The 20408-nt window shown below is 40.5% G+C and overlaps 1 protein-coding gene across 4 annotated transcripts in view; it reads left to right on the top strand.

Moving 5' to 3' along the window:
* tec (tec protein tyrosine kinase) overlaps positions 1-20408 on the top strand; it is a 143400-nt gene that overhangs the window by 48324 nt on the left and 74668 nt on the right. For all 4 annotated transcript variants that reach the window (XM_072568897.1, XM_072568886.1, XM_072568868.1 and 1 more), the window contains one exon: positions 18475-18556. In XM_072568897.1, coding sequence (XP_072424998.1) covers positions 18475-18556 — 82 coding nt within the window. The remainder of the gene's footprint in view (positions 1-18474; positions 18557-20408) is intronic.

Raw genomic sequence — 20408 nt, 5'->3', positions numbered from 1 at the left:
TGTGCAAACTCAACACAGACAGTCACATCCAGGATGGAATCGAACCTGGGTCCCTGGTGCTGTGATGCAGCAGTGCTAACAACTGAGCCACCTTGCCGCCCCAGGGCTTGCAAGTCTGTCTGGTTTGATCCAATTTGACAGTGAATGCTACATCCACTTGGCTTAATATCTTAGTTCCCCGGATGCTGCCTGAACTGTGCTTTTCCAGCATCACTCTAATCTAGACTCTGGTTTCCAACATCTGCAGTCATTGTTTTTACTTAATATCTTAGTTCCACTGTCTCATTAACACAATTCAATGCAACTGGTTTGCATATCTGTCTGGTCTGTGTGTGGGACAACATATTGACACGAGTAGAAGATTGATTAGAGTTGTAGATGTACAGCACAGAAACAGGCCCTTCAGTCCAATTAGCCCATGTTGAGCAGTTTTCAGAGTTCCATTTACGTGAATTTGGCCCATATCCCACCTAACCTTTCCTATCCTGTCCAAATGTTTTTTAAATGTTGTAATTTACCTGCCTCGACCACTTCCTCGGGCATCTCCATCCATGTACACATCACTCTGTGAAAGAATTGTCTCTCGGGTCCCTTTTTAAATCTTTCCCCCCCTCACCTCAAACCTCACCTATGCCCTCTAGTTTTGGGACTAGCTAACAGAAAACCGAGAATAAGCACAAATTGGTCATTTTCTGTATGGCAGGATGGAATAAATGGTTTGCCACTCGGGATTAATGCTGAGACAGATCTTCAATAATTTATATAAATAATTTGGGTGAAGTGATTGAAGACATTGTTGCTAAATTTGACACAAAGGTAGGAAAGAGTGTGGTTTGTGAAGAGGGCATAAGGAAGCTCCAAAGAGAGAGGTTAGTGCATGGGCAAAGACCTATCAAATGGTGTACAAAGTACAGGAAATATTCATTTTAGTTGGAAGAATGGTGAGAGATTGCAGAGCTGTGACATGGCAGAGGAATTCTAGGGGCTCTTGTTTATAAGTCGCTAGAGGTTAAAAAGCAGGCTGTGATGAAAACACATAAGTACTTTTGGGATTTGGGTTTTTAAAAAAAATCAATATCTGGATATAAGTGAGTGCTGTGAAGAGTTTTTATAACATACAATCGGGAGGTTATTCTGCAATAGTGACCTAAAAGCTTCAGTTCCAAGAAGATATGACTATAAGCAAGAGATTTGGAGTATTAATGAAATAGGATGTTGATTCTTTTGTTGTGTATGACTTGCTATTCAGCTGTTGACACTTTATTTGACACATTTTTGACACTATTGATCACCTGCAAAGACTTGTTGTTCAGCCTTTTGACGTTGCACTCACACTATCTGTACTTATCTGTTGACTCTCTTCATTATCTGGAATTATCTTGTTATTAGCCCTGTCTATATCTTCTGTGCTTATGCACTTCCCTCCACTTCACCTAACGAAGCAGCAGCACTCTGAAAGCTTGTGATTTCTAATAAACCTGGTGGACTATAACATGGTGTCATGTGACTTCTGACTTTGTCCACCCCAGTCTTACACTGGCACATCCACATCTTGGGTGTATGACTAGCAGTATAAACATTTTATGCAATTACTTTTGTTTAGTTCAGAAAGCATCAAAATTTCTTTGAAAAGAGTTGAGTTGATTGTGATGCAAGTTCATAGCAAATTAGACCCTGCAGCAGCACTTTTTTTGAGTTGGTGCAGCTTCCATGCCAGCAGTGTTGTGGATACAGATCTTCAACTTATAAGGATTTAAAAGAAAAACTTGGCCTTTCAGAATTGTGAAAAATTTATATCAGGTTCTAAGAGGAATCATAAATTTGACAGTTAGAGAGGAAACCTGGAAGGAATCAGAAAAGTAGAAACTTAGAATTGAGGTTATTTTGTCCAAGTCTCTGTTGCAGAATGTTTAGGGAAACAAGTTGAAGTTTTGTTTTGATGTTTGTATTGAGAGTTTTCTAAACTATCTTCTTTATCTATACAGCCTTTTCTCCCTCCTTTATCTATACAGCCTTTTCCCCCTCCTTTGTGTAAGCAAATTCTGTTTTGCTGTTAAAGAACATCTGAAGCCTTATGTGAATACGTTTGTGACGAAACACCACATTAACTAACTAAACAAAAACATGTGACCTATCAAGCCAGGTTTTTATTCTGGGATCTGGTTTGTTTAGTAATACCATTGTTTTTTCAATTTACTCATTTGTGGGTCAGGGCGTTCTGGCTGCCTTATTGCCTATTCCAATTGCCCTTGAAAGGGTGGCAGTGAACTGCTTTCTTGAACTGCTACGGTCCACTCTCTCCATAGTGCCATTAGGGAGAGATTTCTAGGATTCTAACCCAGTGACAGTGAAGGAACAGCGATATATTTCCAAGTGGCATACCCTGTAATTCATACATTTCACTTAGTGCATTTTCTAATGACAAAGACAGTTGTAGTGTCTGAAGTCCAGTTGTGCTTCAACTAGTAGGCACTTTTGCATGGTTACATCATTAAACCCACTCTCATCGCCACTGAATTAACTCCACAGAAGCCGGTATCCCATCATCCAGTCACGCTTTGTTTACGCGTGCCTAGTCCTTGACACTGGTGTAGCTTCCTCAGAGATGGCTCTCAGAGTGAACAGAACTTCTGACACTCCTGTTTATTTTTTTCCCCCCAAGTCCCACATTCCTGTTTATTTTTAAAATCTCTTTTATTTACTGCCTAACCGCGATGGTGCTTATTTTTTTCCCAAGCACCATGTGTGTGTGCAGGTGTGAGACATAGTGAAAGACACAAGGTGTATGAATCTTTATTCAATTTCCACCATCAGGAAGACACTCCTGTTTATATCTGTCATGCAGTGCTCCCTGTTTGGACCAAGTTAACCGGCCCAATCAGGGAATTCGTATTCTCTGAAGTACACTTGGTTGATCTTGTTACAATCATTACACTAGGTGTTCAACTTCATCTTTTTCTGAAAGCGCATGTGCAAGTCATAGAGCTGTACAGCATGGAAACAGACTCTTCAATCCAATTCGTCCATACTCACCAGATACCCTAAATTAATCTAATCCCATTTGCCAACATTTGGCCCATATCCATCTGAACCCTTCCTATTCGTATATCCATCCAGATGCTTTTTAAATGTTTTTGTACCTGCCTTCACATTTCCTCTGGCAGCTCATTCCATACGTGCACCAGCCTCTGCATGAAAATGTTGACCCTTAGATCTCTTTTAAATCATTTCCCCCCTCTCACCTTACACCTATGCCCTCTAATTTGGACTCCCTTACCATGGGAATAAGACCTTGTCTATTCACCCTATCCACGCCCTTCATGGTTTTATAAACTTCTATAAGGTCATCCCTCAACCTCCAATGCTCTAGGGAAAATAACCCCAGCCTATTCAGCCTCCTCTGATATTGCTTATCCTCCAACCTTGGCAACATTCTTGTAAATCTTCTCTGAACCCTTTCAAGTTTAACAACATCTTCTCTATAGCAGGGAGACCAGAATTGAACACAGTATTCCAAAAGTGTCCTAACCAATGTTCTGGACAGTCACAACTCTGCATCCAACCTTCTATGCTCAATGAACTGACCAATAACGGCGTGAGTCCAAATGCCTTCTTCACTAGCCTGTCTACCTGCAACTCTACCCTCAAGGAGCTGTGAACCTTTGCCCCAAGGTCTTTTTGTTTGGCAACACTGCCCATGATACGACAGTCAAGTGTACAAGTCCTGCCCTGATTTGCCTTATCAAAATGCAAGACCTCACATTTATAGATGAAGTTGATAAAAAGCCCACTAAAGTTTTTCCTTTTATAATTGTGTTGAAAATACAAATGGATACTTGGGTAGTAAAAGAAATTATGGAACTTTATAGGGGATAGCTTACTTTTCTTTTTAATTCTGTGTGACAGTGAAAATTTTCCAGTTACAACTTAACAGTTGATCAACAGCTCTTCTATCTGCAAACACGTTGGTTGTACCATCTTTTATCAGACTTTATGCACATTTGTCACTACGTTAAACGGAAAAGTTGCTCTATACTGTTGAAAATATCTTCAAGGTGGAGTATATTGAACCTGTGGTTTTCAGATAAATAGCTGAGGTACACCAGCTTTTCTCTATGTGATTAGATGGTCTGTGATAAAAGGTTTAAAAATAGACATTAAAATGAACTGAGTAAAAATTATCTTTTTAATTTTTTTTGTGTGGTAGTTGTTTATACTGATGCATGAAGAGCTGGTACCAGTGCTGACGACTGGCTGATATTTGTAGTTTATGAAAATTAAAGTGTCAAGAATGATTTAAAAATCTTTTTGAAGTGTAAATTTTCAATTATGATCTTGATCTGACGTTGGTTAGAAATTCTTGTGATTTTACTCCTGTAGCACCGGGTGATAGTAAATGTAAACATTTTAATTAATTAACAATCACTTGACCCTTGTAGACAGAGTATGAGTCATACATAGTCTCTTTTCCCTTAAAATTTTGAAAAACGAATTTTTATTGTTTTCTTTGTCAAGATATGGTTGTTAATTAGCTATTAGAAAGTTTAGCTTGTCATAAAGCTGTGAGACAGATTCCACAAACCTGTCAAAAGGCCAAGTACAGAATAGTAGCTTTGCTGTTGATAGATGTCCCTTTGAAATTTGCAAACCAATGCTGTTAAGGCAGACATGAGACTTATTTCACTCCCATCTCATGCTGATTTTCTGCCTTTCCCCTTCCTGCTGCCAAATCCAAGTATGCTCAAATTACTCACTTCTTTCCACTTCTCCCAATCTCAGGTTGCCCAGCCACTGCAATGACAATTCTGCAAATACAGATTCACCTTATAAACGTATATGTGTACACGTGCAGGTGAGACAGTGTGTGTGTGTGTGTGTGTAAGCTTGGTAAAGTATCTGAGAGTGTGATGGGGTAGTTGCAGAATTGTATTTTCTTTTGCTCAAAAATGCATAACCTACCGTCAATCCATGTAAGATTCTGTATATCCCATTTTAGAAATAGAACCAGTCTGACTCAAAATTGGGACACAGACAGACTTTAACCTCACACCTTTGATGCATTGCCTGAGCTGAGATTACCCCTTTTATTACAGAACCTGAAGTTATCTTGACAATGTGACTTAAATGGAATTCTGGGATTTACATATTAACAAAATCAAGCTAGCAAACCCATTCTAAAAGATGAAAGACTTAATCTAAGTTTGTTTAATATATTTCAGTCGCATGACACTGTAACCATTTGCTATAAATTCTATGTCTTATGGTTCTGCTCCACAGCCACCTGATGAAGAAGCAGTGCTTCGAAAGCTAGTGCTTCCAAATAAACCTGTTGGGCGATAACCTGGTGATGTGATTGTTTTTAATGCACTGCATTAAATAAGAGTCTCTAGCTTTATCTGCAACACAAATAACTCAGAGGTATTTCTTCAACTGTGACCATCACAGCATGCTCGCTTGAGGTCAGGCCGGTGTAAAAAGAAATGTTTAGTATCACTAGTCCATTTCAGTAGATTTGAAACTTGCTTTTGTACTTCCTGTTCTTGTGTATTCCTGGAGGATAAAATAGATACATCTGCAAGAAGTGACTTTCTGCAAAGAAAGTAGAGAAAGCCTGGTCTCTCATGATTTCCTCCTTTTAAACCTTTTCTTGTTGGAGTTCCACATGCAATTTATATGTGTGATAGTCTATGGGTTTCTCGCAGGACTTTGCCAGACAGGCACTGAGTTTAAATCTACAGTTTAGTATAGTAGTCCTCCTTTCAAAAGCAACACACTTTGGAATAAAGATTCTGTTAACACTTTGGAGTTTTGATCCATCATCGTAATATTGATTTTGTAATTGAATATGGCAAAAAGCAAGCAATGAAGTAAATTATATTCCTGTGCGTGGTATGAAGTGATAACATTGTCAAGATTACCAAACCAGAATTATAAGAATACAAAAAGGTCAGACGCTTCTTGTGGGTTTCATGCTGCTGTCGTCTGACTGAGAAAACAGGATGTGTTATGACTCTTCAGGAAGCTTAGACAATGAAATAGCAGGTCAGGCAGCATCAAAAGAACAGGAGAATCGACGTTTCGGGCATAAGCCCTTCTTCAGGAATCAACTTGAATCCTTGGATGCTGCCTGACCTCCTGCGTTTTTCCAGCAATACATTTTTAAACTCTGATCTCCAGCATCTGCAGTCCTCACTTTCTCCCTCGAGGATAGTTGTCATTATAAATGTTAATTTTTGCAGTGCATTTGTGGATGGTGCACAATCTAACTAAGAGTCCGTGGTGGAGGGAGTGAATGCTTACAAATGTGTACCAGTCAAGTGGGCTCCTTTTGTCCTGCGTAAAGTTAAGGTTCTTTGGTGTTGTTGGAACTGAACTCATCACTCTTCTGATTTGTCATACAGTCATAGAGATGTACAGCATGGAACCAGACCCATCTGTCCAGCCCGTCCATGCCGAACAGCTATCCCAACCCAATCTAGTCCCACCTGCCAGCACCTGACCCATATCCCTCCAAACCCTTCCTGTTCACATACCCATGCAGATGCCTTTTAAATGTTGCAATTGTACTAGCCTCCACCACTTTCTCTGGAAGCTCATTCCATATATGTACCAGCTTTTTTGTGAAAAAGTTGCCCCTTAGGTCTCTTTTATATCTTTCCACTCTCACCCTAAACCTATGCCCTCTTGTTTTGGACTCCCTCACCCCAGGGAAAAGGCTTTTTTTATTTATCCTATCCATGTCCCTCATAATTTTGTAAACCTCTATAAGGTCACCCCTCAGCCTCCGGCGCTCCAGGGAAAACAACCCCAGCCTATTCAACTTCTCCCTATAGCTCAAATCCTCTAACCCTGGCAACATCCTTGTACATCTTTTCTGAACCCTTTCAAATTTCACAACATCTTTCCAATAAAAAGGAGACCAGAATTTCATGCAATATTCCAATAGTGGCCTAATCAATACATCTGCAACATGACCTCCCAACTACTGTACTCAATACTCTGACCAATAAAAGAAAGCATGCCAAACGCTGCCTTCACTATCCTATCTACCTGCGACTCCACTTTCAAGGAGCTATGAACCTGCACTCCAAAGTCTCTTTGATCAGCAACACTCCCTAGGACCTTATCATTAAGTGTATAAGTCCTGCTCAGATTTGCTTTCCCAAAATGCAGCACCCCACATTTATCTAAATTAAACTCTATATGCCACTTCTCAGTCCATTGGCCCATCCGATCAAGATCCCGTTGTAATCTGAGGTAACCTTCTTCACTGTCCACTACACCTCCAATTTTAATGTCATCTGCAAACTTGCTAACTTTACCTTTTATGCTCACATCCATATCATTTATGTAAATGATGAAAAGCAATGGACCCAGCATTTAACCTTGCTAATCAGTCTCCCATGGGGAACCTGTCGAACGCCTTTCTGAAGTCCTCATAGATCACATCCACCATTCTGCCCTCATCAATCCTCTGTTACTTCTTCAAAAAACTCAATCAAGTTTGTGAGACATGATTTCCCATGCACAGAGCCATGTTGACTATCCTTAATCAGTCCTTTCCTTTCCAAATACATCTACATCCTGTCCCTCAGTTTACCCTCCAACAACTTGCCCACCACCGACATCAGGCTCGCTGCTCTATAGTTCCCTGGCACCATGTTTGCCAACCTCCAGTCTTCCGGCACTTCACCTGTGACTATTGATGATAAAAATATCTCAGCAAGATGCCCAGCAATCACTTCCCTAGCTTCCCACAGAGTTCTAGGGTACACTTGATCAGTTCCTGGGGATTTATCCACCTTTGTGTTTCAAGACGTCCAGCACTTCCTCCTCTGTAATATGGATGTTTTTCAAGATGTCACCATCTGTTTCGCTACAGTCTATATCTTCCATGTCCTTTTCCATAGTAAATACTGATGCAAAATACTCATTTAGTATCTTCCCCCATCTCCTGCGGCTCCACACAAATGCCGCTTTGCTGATCTTTGAGGAGCCCTATTCTCTCGTTAGTTACCCTTTTGTCCTTAATGTGTGTGTAATAACCCTTTGGATTCTCCTTAACTCTATTTGCAAAAGCTATCTCATATCCCCTTTTTGTCTTCCTAATTTCTCTCTTAACTATACTCCTACTGCTTTTATACTCTTCTAGGGATTCACTCAATCTATCCTGTCTATACCTTAATTATGCTTCCTCCTTTTTCTTCACCAAACACTCAATTTCTCTAGCCATCCATCATTCCCTACACCTACCAACCTTTCCTTTCACCCTAACAGGAATATGCTGTCTCTGGATTCTTGTTATCTTTTTTCTGAAGGCTTCCCATTTTCCAGCTGTCCCTTTACCTGTGAGCATCTTCCCCCAGTCAGCTTTTGAAGGTTCCTGCCTAATACCATCAAAACTGGCCTTCCTCCAATTTAGAACTTCAACTTTTAGATCTGGTCTATCGTTTTCTATCGCTATTTTAAATCTAACAGAATTATGGTCACTGGCCCCAAAGTGCTCCCCCACTGACACCTCAGTCACCTGCCCTGCCTTATTTCCCAAGAGTAGGTCAAGTTTGCACCTTCTCTCGTAGGTACATCCACATACTGAATCAGAAAACTTTCCTGTACACGCTTAATAAATTCCTCTCCATCTAAACTCTTAACGCTATGGCAGTCCCAATCGATGTTTGGAAAGTTAAAATCCTCTACCATAACCACCCTATTATTCTTATAGGTAACTGAGATCTTACAAATTTGTTTCTCAATTTCCTTTTGACTTTTAGGGGGTCTATAATACGAGGTGATCATCCCTTTCTTATTTCTCAGTTTCACCCAAATAACTTCCCTGGATGTATTTCTGGGAATATCCTCCCTCAATACAACTGTAATGCTATCCCTTATCAAAAACGCTACTCCCCCTCCTCTCTTGCCTCCCTTTCTGTTCTTCCTGTAACATTTGCATCCTGGAACATTAAGCTGCCAATCCTGTCCATCCCTGAGCCATGTTTCTGTAATTGTTATGATATCTCGGTCCCATGTTTCTAACCATGCCCTGAGTTCACCTGCCTTCCCTGTTAGGCCTTTTGCATTGAAATAAATGAAGTTTAATTTATCAGTCCTACCTTGTCCCTGCCTGCCCTGATTGTTTGACTCACTTTGTTCTCAACTGTACTGGTCCCAGATTGAAATTTTTCCTCACTATCTCCCTGGGTTCCCTTCCCATGCATTCATCTGCTGCATCCTCCTATTTCTGTCCTTACTAGCTCGTAGCTCCGGGAGTGTTCCAGATATTACTACTCTCGAGGATCTCCCTTTTTAAATTCCTGCCTAACCCGCTGTAATCTCACTTCAAAATTTCAACCTTCTCCTTTCCTATGCCGTTGGTTCCAATGTGTACAATGATCTCCTGCTGGCCCCACTCCCCATTGAGAACATTCTGCACCCTCTCTGAGACATCCTTGATCCTGGCACCAGGGAAGCAATACACCATTCTGATTTTTCACTGCTAGCCATAAACATCTGTCTGTACCTTGGGCTTGAGAGTCCCCAAGACAATCGATTGCTTGGAACCCAACGTACCCCTCATTGCAATAGAACTAGTCGCAATACCAGAAGCTTGGCTGTTTGTTCTACATTCCCCTGAGAATCCATCAGCCCCTACATTTCCCAAACAAGCTTACTTGTGTGAAATCTGGATAGCCACAGAAGACTCCTGTACTAGCTGCCTACCTCTCTCACCTTTCCTGGAGTTAACCCATCTATGTGATTGTGTTTGAGACTTTCCCCCCTTCCTGTAACTGCCATCCATCACATTCCCTTGCTCTTGTAAATTCCTCATTACCTCTAACTCCCTCTCCAACCGATCCATTCGATCTGATAAGATTCGCAACCAATGGCATTTATCGTAGATATAATTCTCAGTAATCTGTAAACTCTCCCTAAACTCCCACATGCAACAAGAAGAGCATCTCTCTCTACTAAGGGCCATTTTTGCTTCTTTCAATCTACAGACCAGAAAATAGCATTGTCTTATTCCTCTACAACACACTGCTCCAGGTTAAATTAATACTTATGGTTTATATTTTACGTTTATTCAAGAGACATAGCTCAATAAAACATATAACCAAGAAATAACCCACTCTACTCACTACTGCAGACTTATTTTAAGGCCATGCTTAAAACATCCACTTATCTGTCTCTGTGCTGTGACCTCTCGCAAACAGGTTCCTCCAAGATGAGTTATGAAGGTCACTCTTTTTTTTAATTTTCCCAGATACACTCCAATGTCCAGTGATACATGAATTCAACAGCAAAGGCATTAACTGCTAACTCTGTCAGTTAGCAATGTGGGTTTTTTTTTCTCTCGCTCTCTCCTGCACTGACCTCACCATGTGCTTCCTTTGTCTATTCTTCTCCCTTTTAAAACTGCTGTTGTTTTGACTTTTTGTTTTCTCCAAAGTTCCAAAACAATGCAACAGCATATAAAACAGTAATTGCTGCTCCTGGAATTTGAAGAAATCACCTCTAACACCTAAAACACCTCAAAAAAGGAACAACTGTTACAACCAGAAATTTTCCCATCGTTCTTGTCTTGTAGGTGGTTTTGGGAGTGGGAGGTGAATTCTTGGACTCTGAACTGCTGTTGTAGCCACTCTAATTCAAGGCAAGTCTGGTACAGTTTCTAATCAATAATAAGCCCGAGGATGTTGATAAAAGGGGATTCGGTAATGAAAATGCCATTGAATGTCAAGAGCCAATAGTTAGATTCTGTGTTGTTGGAGATGGTCATTGTTCAGGATCTGTATAGCACAAATTATTTGCCATTTGTGAATATTGCTGCATTTGAACATAGACTGCTGTGATGACTTGGATCCTGGAGATTGAGCGGTAGTCCCCAAAATTGAGAGTTGAAATTTTTTTAAAAAGTGCTTTTCAGGAAACCATTCATCTTGTAAGTGGAACTGACAGATCATCTATATTTTAGAAGCTGGTTGTAGAAATATGAGGTCTGATTTTTAACAGCCTCTGCTTTCTGGGGTTTGCAGAGCTTTCTTTTTCAATCAATTGAGAGTGTTGCTGTCTGGTCAGCATTTATTGTCTGTCCCTAGTTGCCCTTGGGAAGGTGGTAATGAGCTACCTTTCAAGTTGCTGCAGTCGATCTGCTGTAGGCTGACTTACAATACCCTTAAGGAGGGAATTCCAGGATTTTGACTCAGCAATAAAGAAGAAACGGCGATCAATTTCCAAACCATTGACCTGAGAGAGGACTTCTGACCTCAAGGTGAAGCTTGGCAGTCTGGTGGTTAGCTGATGGTGCAGACTGAGTTGAAAGGACTATTATTCTGAACTTTGTATTTTTTTATTTTTCTAATTTATTCCTATGATTTTGTACTTAAGGTGGTATGAAGGTCTTTCATGCTCAACTTGTTATTTCTTTACTTTTCCACTTTTTACATAAAACTTTGTACTTGAGAATCTGTACCTGGGTACCTTTTCTACCTAAGATGGCACTGTAAATGGCGACTTGTAAACTTTTCACTGTACTCATGTGAGTGGATGTGACAGGAAAGCTAATTCTAATTCTATCTTCTGCCTTGTAGATGATAAATAGACTTTGGAGAGTCAGGAGCTGATTTACTTGCTGCAGTATTCTTAGCCTCTGACCTGCTCTTGTAGCCACTGTATTTACGTGTTGAGTCCAATTGTGTTTCTGTTTAATGGTAACTCCCAGGATATTGTTAGTGTGGGATAAAGTGATGGTAGCATCATTGAATGTCAACGGGCAGTGATGAGTTACATCATTGCCTGGTATTTGTTGGCGTGAGTATTACTTACCACTTGTCAGTCCAAGCCTGGATTGTCAAGATCTTCTTGCACATGGACTGCTTCAGTACCTGAGCAGTTCTGAATGGTCCTGAAAATTGTGCAATCATCAACAAACATCTGACTTCTGACTTTACGATAGAAGGAAAGTCATTGATGAAGCAGCTGAAGATGGTTGGGTCGAGGACACTATTCTAAATTCAACCATACTTGATTTAATGGAGATTTTAGAATTTGTCAAGGGGGTATAAAATCTAGCAGAAAGGCACTTTACCTGAATGCTTAGATTAGATTAGATTACAGTGTGGAAACCGGCCCTTCGGCCCAACAAGTACACACCGACCCGACGAAGCGCAACCCACCCATACCCCTATATTTACCCCTTACCTAACACTATGGGCAATTTAACATGGCCAATTCACCTGCCCTGCACATCTTTGTGACTGTGGGAGGAAACCAGAGCACCCAGAGGAAACCCACGCAGACACTGGGAGAACGTGCAAACTCCACACAGTCAGTCGCCTGAGGCAGGAATTGAACCCAGTCTCTGGCGCTGTGAGGCAGCAGTGCTAACCACTGTGCTACCGTGTCGCCCTTAAATGCTGTTAGCATTTGAAACAAGGTAGATGAGTTTACGGCACAAAGCGTTGTGAATGAGTACAATTTAGTAGCTCTTACAGAAATCTGGTTGCAACTGGAAATTAAATATCTAGGGATATCACACTATTTGGAAGAACAGACAGGAAGATAAGGGAGATGGTGTTGCTCTGATATTTAAAGATGATATCAGGGCATTGGTGAGAGATGATATCGGTTCTCTGGAGAATAAGGTTGAGTTCATTTAGGTGGAAATTAGAAATTCTAAGAAGAAAAAGTCACTGATAGGCATAGTCTATATGCCATCAAATAATAATACCACACTGGGGAGAGCAATAAGCAAAGAAATAACTAATGCTTGTAAAAAATGATATGGCAATTATCACGGAGGATTTTAATCTACATGTTGATTTGTCAAACCAGGTTGGTCAGGGTCGCCTTGAGGAGGAGTTCATTGAATGTATCCACAATAGTTTTCTTGAACAGTATGTAATGGAACCAATGAGAGAACAAGCTATCCAAGATCTGGTTCTGTGTAATGAGACAAGAATAATTCATGATCTCATAGGGATCCTTTTGGAAGGAGGAATCACAGTATGGTTGAATTTAGAATACAGTTGGAAAGTGTGAAGATAAAATCCAATACCAGCGTCCTGTGCGTAAACAAAGACGACTACAATAGGATGATGGAAGAATTGGTTAAAATAGACTGGAAGCAAAGACTTAAATGTTGGACAGTTGGCAAACAATGGAGGACCTTAGAGCCAATTTTTCAAAGTGCTCAGCTAAAGTATATACTGGTGAAAAGGAAGATCTGTAGGAAAAGGGGTAATCTGCCATGGGTGTCGAAGGAATTAAGGGAGACTACCAATTTAAAAGAGAAGGCATATGAAATGGCAAAGACTAGTGGAAAAGTACAAGATTGGGAAAACGTTAAAGGTCAATAGAAAGCCACAAAAAAAAGCTACAAAGAAAAGTAAGAGATTATGAGAGTAAACTAGCTTAGAATATAAAGACAGATGGCAAAAATTTCTATAAAGAAATAAATGAAAATGTGTGGCTAAGGTAAATATTAGTCCTTTAGAGGATGATCAGGGGGAATTAGTTATGGTATATGAGCAAATGGCAGAGGAATTGAAAAAGTATTTTATATCGGTCTTCATAATGGAGGATACGAATAACGTGCCAATAAATGACAAGGAGATGAAGGTAAGTGAGGACCTGGAAACAATCATCATCACAGAAGAGGTACTGTTGGGCAAGCTAATGGAGCTAAGGATAGACAAGTCTCCTGGCCCTGATGGAATGCATCCCAGGATACTAGAAGAGATAGTGGGAGAAATAGCAAATGCACTTACGGTAACTTTTCAAAATTTGGTGGACTCTGGGGCAGTTCTAATAGACTGGAAAACAGCAAATGTGACATCACTGTTTAAAAAAGCAGACTGACAAAAGATTGGGAATTGTAGACCGGTTAGCTTAGCTTCTGTAATGGGGAAAATGCTTGAATTTATTAACAAGGAAGAAATAGCAAGACAACTAGATAGAAATTGTCCTGTTGGGCAGATGCAGGATAGGTTCATGAAAGGCAGGTAATGCTTAACTAATCTGCTAGTAATATGAAGACCTTATAAGCATGTGGACAGTGGGGACCCAGTAGATGTGGTTTTTCTAGATTTCCAAAAGGCATTTGACAAGGTGCCACATAAAAGGCTGCTGCATAAGGTAAGGATGCATGGCATTATGGGTAAATTATTAGCATGGATAGAGGATGGTTGACTAACGAAGCAAAGAGTGGGATAAATGACTGCTTTTCTGGTTGGTGACCGTGTTAGGACCACTATTATTCAAAATTTACATAGATGGTTTGGAGTTGGAGACCACATGTAGTGTGTCAAAGTTTGCTGATGATACTCAGATGAATGGTAGAGCAAAGTGTGCAGGGAAACTTTGCAGAGGGACATAGTTAGATTAAGTGCGTTGGCAAAGGTCTGGCAGATGGAGTACAATGTTGATAAATGTGAAGTCATCCATTTTGGTTGGAATAACCGTAAAAGGGACTATTATTTGTATCATAAAAAAATGGAACATGCTGCTGTGCAGAAGGACCTGGGTGTCCTTGTGCATGAATCACAGAAGGTTGATCTCCAGATGCAACAGGTAATAAGGAAGGCAAATGGAATTTTGTCCTCATTGCTAGTGGGATTGAGTTTAAAAACAGTAAGATTATGTTGCAGCTGCATAGGATGCTATTGAGGCCACATCTTGAGTACTGCATGCAAGTTGGTCTCCTTACTTGAGAAAGGATATGCTGGCACTTGGGGGTGGGGGGTTCACTGGGTTGATCCCAGAATTGAGGGGGTTGGCTTATGAGGAGAGACTGAGTAGACTGGGATTATATTCATTGGAATTTAGAAGAATGAGAAGGCATCTTATAGAAACATATAAAATTATGAAGGAAATAGATAAGATAGAAGTTGAGAGGATGTTTGCACTGGCAGGAGAAACTGGGGCAAGAGGGCATACCCTCAAAATTAGGGGGAGCAGATTTAGGACCAAATTGAAGAAGATGTTCTTCACCCAAAGGGTTGTGAATCTGTGGCCTTCCATGGCCAGTGAAGTAATTGAGGCTTCCTCATTGAATTTTTTAAAGCTAAGTTGGATAAATTTTTGAACAGTAAAGGAATTAAGGGTTATGGTGAGAGGGCAGGTAAGTGGAGTTGAGTCCATGAAAAGATCAGCCATGATCTTATTGAATGGCAGAGCAGACTTAAGGGCCAGATGGCCTACTCCTGTTTCTATTTCTTATGTCTTATTCTTCAACAGTTTGTGAACCCTACGCTTTATTATCTTGTGGAAAGGTTATAACACTACTGAACGATTACAACAATTTACAGCTTGTGACCTGAGTTGTTCAGAGTCGCGCTCTGGATCCTAACTGCCTTCAGCTGCTTCATTATTCACCTTCCTTTCGCCTTAAAGGTCCAAGGTGGGGATGCTTGCTGATTGCATAATGTTTGGCATCATTTGCAGCTCCACATAAACTGGCACTGCCCATGTCCAAATGCAGCAAGACCTGATTGAATTCCTCAGTATCAACATCCTTGGAGTTAGAATTGACCAGAAACTGAACTGAACCAGCCATATAAATACTGTTAACCACAGGAGCTCGTGAGAGGCTTAAAACTCTATGGTGAGGAGCTCACTTACTTAACTCACCAAAACCTGTTTTCACCTGAAAGTCAGGGGTCTGATGCAATACTTTTTCCATTTGTCTGAATGGATGCAGCTTCAACAATATTCAAGACGAATCAATCTGTTTGAACAGTACCCCATACACCATCTTCAACATTAATTCCCTGCACCATTGTTGCACAGTGACAGTAGTGTATACAATCTACATGATGAACTGCAACTACTCACCAAGGCTCCTTGGGTATCCCATGAACTCTACCACGTGGGACAATAAAGGCAGCAGTGAGTGGGAACACCACCATCTACAAATTCCTCTCAAGGCTCACACCATTCTGACTTGCAACAGTGTTGACTTTCCTCCACTATCAGTGAGTGAAAATCCTGGACCCACTCCCTAACAAAAATGCGACTGTACATTTACCACTTGGACTGTAGAAGTTCAAGAAGGCAGTTCACTCACATCTTCTCTAGGGCAGTTAGAAATGGGCAATGAATAATCAACAATATCAACATCCTGTGAATGATTCTTTTTAAAAGAAATTTGTCTTTGTTTCTGAAAATAATCAGTTTATTATGATGTGGGAAAAAATTAAAATCTGAAATTATATGTCTCTAAAAGATTAACTTTCATTGAAGGCACAAAAATGGTTTATGTTCTCTTTTTCTTTGCAGCCTGCACATTACTAAGTAAAGTAGCTGCCCATCTATAAGGGAAGTGGGTAGTTCCACAACTTCCTGCCCTATACTGCCGTATTTTAAATAACCAATAAAATATGATCTGTGGCTCACTATGCAACACAAGTGTATGCTGAATATGACCTTGCTGTGAATGGTTTGTTCAATTGTTCCAGCTGGCTTGCCTTTATGAAGTATTTTATACTTGCTGTTTTCCTCCTGTGTTATTGTAATAGAAATCCCCATCTATAATATCGCTTTAGAAGCTGGAGGATGTTGTACGAAGAAATAATCTTCACATTAATTAGTTAATGCTCTCAATTATAAAATTTAAACCAAATTTCCTTAAATATCGCTAAGGATGAAACGCTGCCTCTGTCAAAGGGAGAAGTGTAAGGGTGTAGATTTGTAACTTAATCTGAGGAAAATCCTGCATTTTCCATGATATATGTTGAAATGAAACCTGTTTAATTTGTATAATTATTGTTACTGTAAACCAATGCCCACATTATGAAAAGTTAATTAAAGGCAAAGTACATGGTGGTTAGTACTGCTACCTCACAGCATCGGGGACCAGGTTTCGATGCCCACCTTGGACGACTGTCTGTGTGGAGTTTGCACATTCTCCCTGTGTCTGCGTGGGTTTCCTCTGAGTGCTCTGGTTTCCTCCCACAATCCAAAGATGTGCAGGCCAGGTGAATTGGACATACTAAATTGCCCATAGTGTCAGGTGCATTAGTCAGGGGCAAATATAGGATAAGGGAATGGGTCTGGGTGGGTTACTCTTCGGAAGGTTGGTGTGGACTTGTTGGGCTGAATGGCCTGTTTCTATACTGTAGGGAATCTAATCAAGTCTAATCTACTGTAGAAGTGGGAAATCTGGTTTAAATACCCAAAATTTTGGAGAAGCTCAAAGGTCTGGTAGCATCTATGGACAGAGAAACACCGTTAATATTTTGAGTCATACACCTGCGATTGAATGAGATGACGACATTTGAGAGTCAGGAAGCAGCTGGAGTAATGGAGGATGAACCAGGGTCTCAAAGCCTGTGGAATGCTGACAATGAAGGGAAGGGTAGATGTGTTTGGTGATGGCCTCCTGCTGGAAGTGGAAATGGTGGAGGGTGATCCTTTGAATGTGGAGACGAGAGGGGTGGAAAATTATGGAAAAAGTTAAAAGAGGGGGAGGGTTGAACAGGTGGACTGGGAAGATCAGGTTGGCAGCAGATCTCAAAAGGGATTTGTAGAATGTCTACAGGATGGCTTTTGGAGCAACTTGTGACAGAACCCAGTAGGAAACAGGCAAGTTTTGATTTGGTGACAACAGTAGAAATTGCTGGAGAAGCTTAGCAGGTCTGGCAGCATCTGTGGAGAGAAATCTGTTGCCTTCTTAGGAAGGGTCACTTGACCCGAAACGTTAACTCTGATTTACCTCCAGGTCTGCTGCAAGACCTGCTGAACTTTTCCAGCAATTTATATTTTTTGTTTTTGATTTACAACTTCCACAGTTTTCAGTTTTTAGTCTGGATTTTGGTGATGAGTATTAAGACATACTTGATTAAGGAGCTGAAGATGAATGAATCCTGAGGGGACAGTGACCATAATATAATAGAATTCACATTGTAGTTTGAGAGCTTGAAAATTTTCATCAGATATAACAGTGTAACAATTGAGTAAAGGTAACTACAAAGACGCGAGGGCGGAACTGGCCAGATCTGCTGAGCTTTTCAGCTCCTGTAAAAATGCTATCCCTAATCCCAATTCCTCTGCCTCTACCATATCTGCCATAGAATTGCGACAATGGGGAAACAGGCCCTTCAGCCCAACAAGTCCACACCGATCCTCTGAAAAGTAACCCACTACCTATTCCTCTACATTTATTCCTGACCTACACACCCCTGAACACTACGGGCAATTTAGTTCAACCAATTCACCTAACCCCCACATCTTTGGATTGTGGGAGGAAACCAGAGCACCCAGAAGAAGCCCACACAGACACTGGGAGAATATGCAAACTCCACAAAGACAGTCACCCGAGGCTGGACTCGAACCTGGGACCCTGGTTCTGTGAGGCAGTAGAGCTAACCACTGAGCCACCAGCTGCCCCAAGTTAGATAATATGTTTGCAATGTGCCTTTTTGCCCACAAGGTTCAAGTCCTTTCACATTATTGTAATTTTAACTTTTCTTGTTGCAGATTATATACGATGGTAATACCTTGTATGTTTTCTCTCCAACCGCTGAGAGCAGAAGCATGTGGGTGAAAAAACTAAAAGAAGGTAAGAATTATGAGTGAAGAATTATTTTTCTGATTCATCTTTTAATTCAATTGTGGGAAATGAGCATCACTAGCAAGTCCCCTCTGTTTATTTTTGGAATACATGCATTTCTTTATCTTCGAATTATCTTTTGCTTGGCTGCACGCGCATCAGAACTTAAAGTTCCTTACTTGTACTGAGATTTCTGGGTGTCGTGTAATTGGGCCAATCTAGTATTTATTGTCCATCTTTGATTTACCTTGAAGAGGAGGTACTGAGTTATCTCCTTGAATCGCTGCATAATACCCTGGTAGTATTTAGTCGCAAGATCAAAGATTTTGGGTGATTGACTGCTTACCTTAAGTTTAAGGAAGCTTATTGAAATGGTGTAAAACCTATTGCAGTTATAACATTTTTCTCAATTTCTAAAAAATGAAATTTTAAGGATTAATTCCATAATTCTATGTGCATCCAAAACAGCTTTCAATTATGTCTGTGAGATGACAACATCTTAGCTTTTAATCCTTTAGATTTTCAACTTCTTCAGCCCAAATTCAATTTCTATTGCTATCCTAATAGGAGTTTCTTGGCATTGTATGAGAATCTTAAGTAGTTAGAAGCATACATTTTGTTAATCCTTTTGCTGAAAAGTAAATGTTTGGGAATTGTGGCACATCGAAGTTTGGAACTGTGGCAAAAGCATCCAGCGATGTATTATGCTAAGAGCTAATACATAGTTGAATAGCTATGATTCTTTTTACTGAACTTGCAATCGTGGAGAAGTATTTAACTAGGTCTTCAAAACTTTTTCTGGAAAAGAACAATGAACATATCCTGAACTGTTTCAGTTGTTACTGGAAAATGCAACTGATTACATTTATATAAATAGGACTACTCTAACAATTTTACTATCACAGGTTGCTCCCAGTCCAGAAATGCTGAAACAATTACGTGAGAAACATTCATGCTTTAACATCAAAACATAGAAAATAGGTGCAGGAGTAGGCCATTTGGCCCTTCGAGCTTGCACCGTCATTCAATATGATCATGGCCAATCATGCATTTTTGGTATTTAGTTCCCGCTTTCTCTCTATACTCCTTGATTCCTTTAGCTGCAAGGGCCACATCCAGCTCTTAAATATAAATAATAAACTGGCTCCAACAGCTTTCTTTGGTAGAGAATTCAACAGGTTCACAACTCTGCATCAAGGAATTTTTCCTCATGTCAGTTCTGAATGGCTTACCCTTATTCTTAGACTGTGACCCCTAGTTCTGGACTTATCCAACTTCGGGATCGTTCTTTCTGCATCTAGTCTGCTCAGTCTCATCAGGATTCTATATATTTCTGAGATTCCGACCCCTCTACCCCCATTCTTCTAAATTCCAGCAAGAATGAGCTCAGTCGGTCCAGTTTTTCTGCACATGTCTGTCTTACCATTCTGGAAATTAATCTGATGAGCCTTCGCTGGACTCACTCAATAGCAAGAATGTCCTTCCTCAGACTAGGAGACCAAAACTGCCCACAGTACTCAAATACACATCACCAAGGCCTTGTATAACTGCAGCAAAACATCCGTACTCCTGTACTAAGATCCTCTCTCACTACGAAGACGAGCATGCCTTTAGCTTTCCTCACTGCCTGCTGCATCTGCATGCCAATCTTCAGTGACTGTACCACCATGACCCCAGATCTTGTTGCCCCTCATCTTTTCCTAAACTGCCACCTTTCAGATAATTTGCCTTCCTGCTTTCGTGATCAAAGTGGATAACTTCGCATTTGTCCATATTATATTGCATTTGCCAAGTATTTGCCCACTTAGGCAACCTGTCCAAGTCACCTTGCGGCCTCCTAGCATCCTCCTCACTGCCACCT

This window comes from Chiloscyllium punctatum, chromosome 1 (assembly GCF_047496795.1).
Source record: "Chiloscyllium punctatum isolate Juve2018m chromosome 1, sChiPun1.3, whole genome shotgun sequence".
In the NCBI taxonomy this organism is placed as follows: Eukaryota; Metazoa; Chordata; class Chondrichthyes; order Orectolobiformes; family Hemiscylliidae; genus Chiloscyllium; species Chiloscyllium punctatum.
This window is presented reverse-complemented; position numbering and strand designations above follow the sequence as displayed.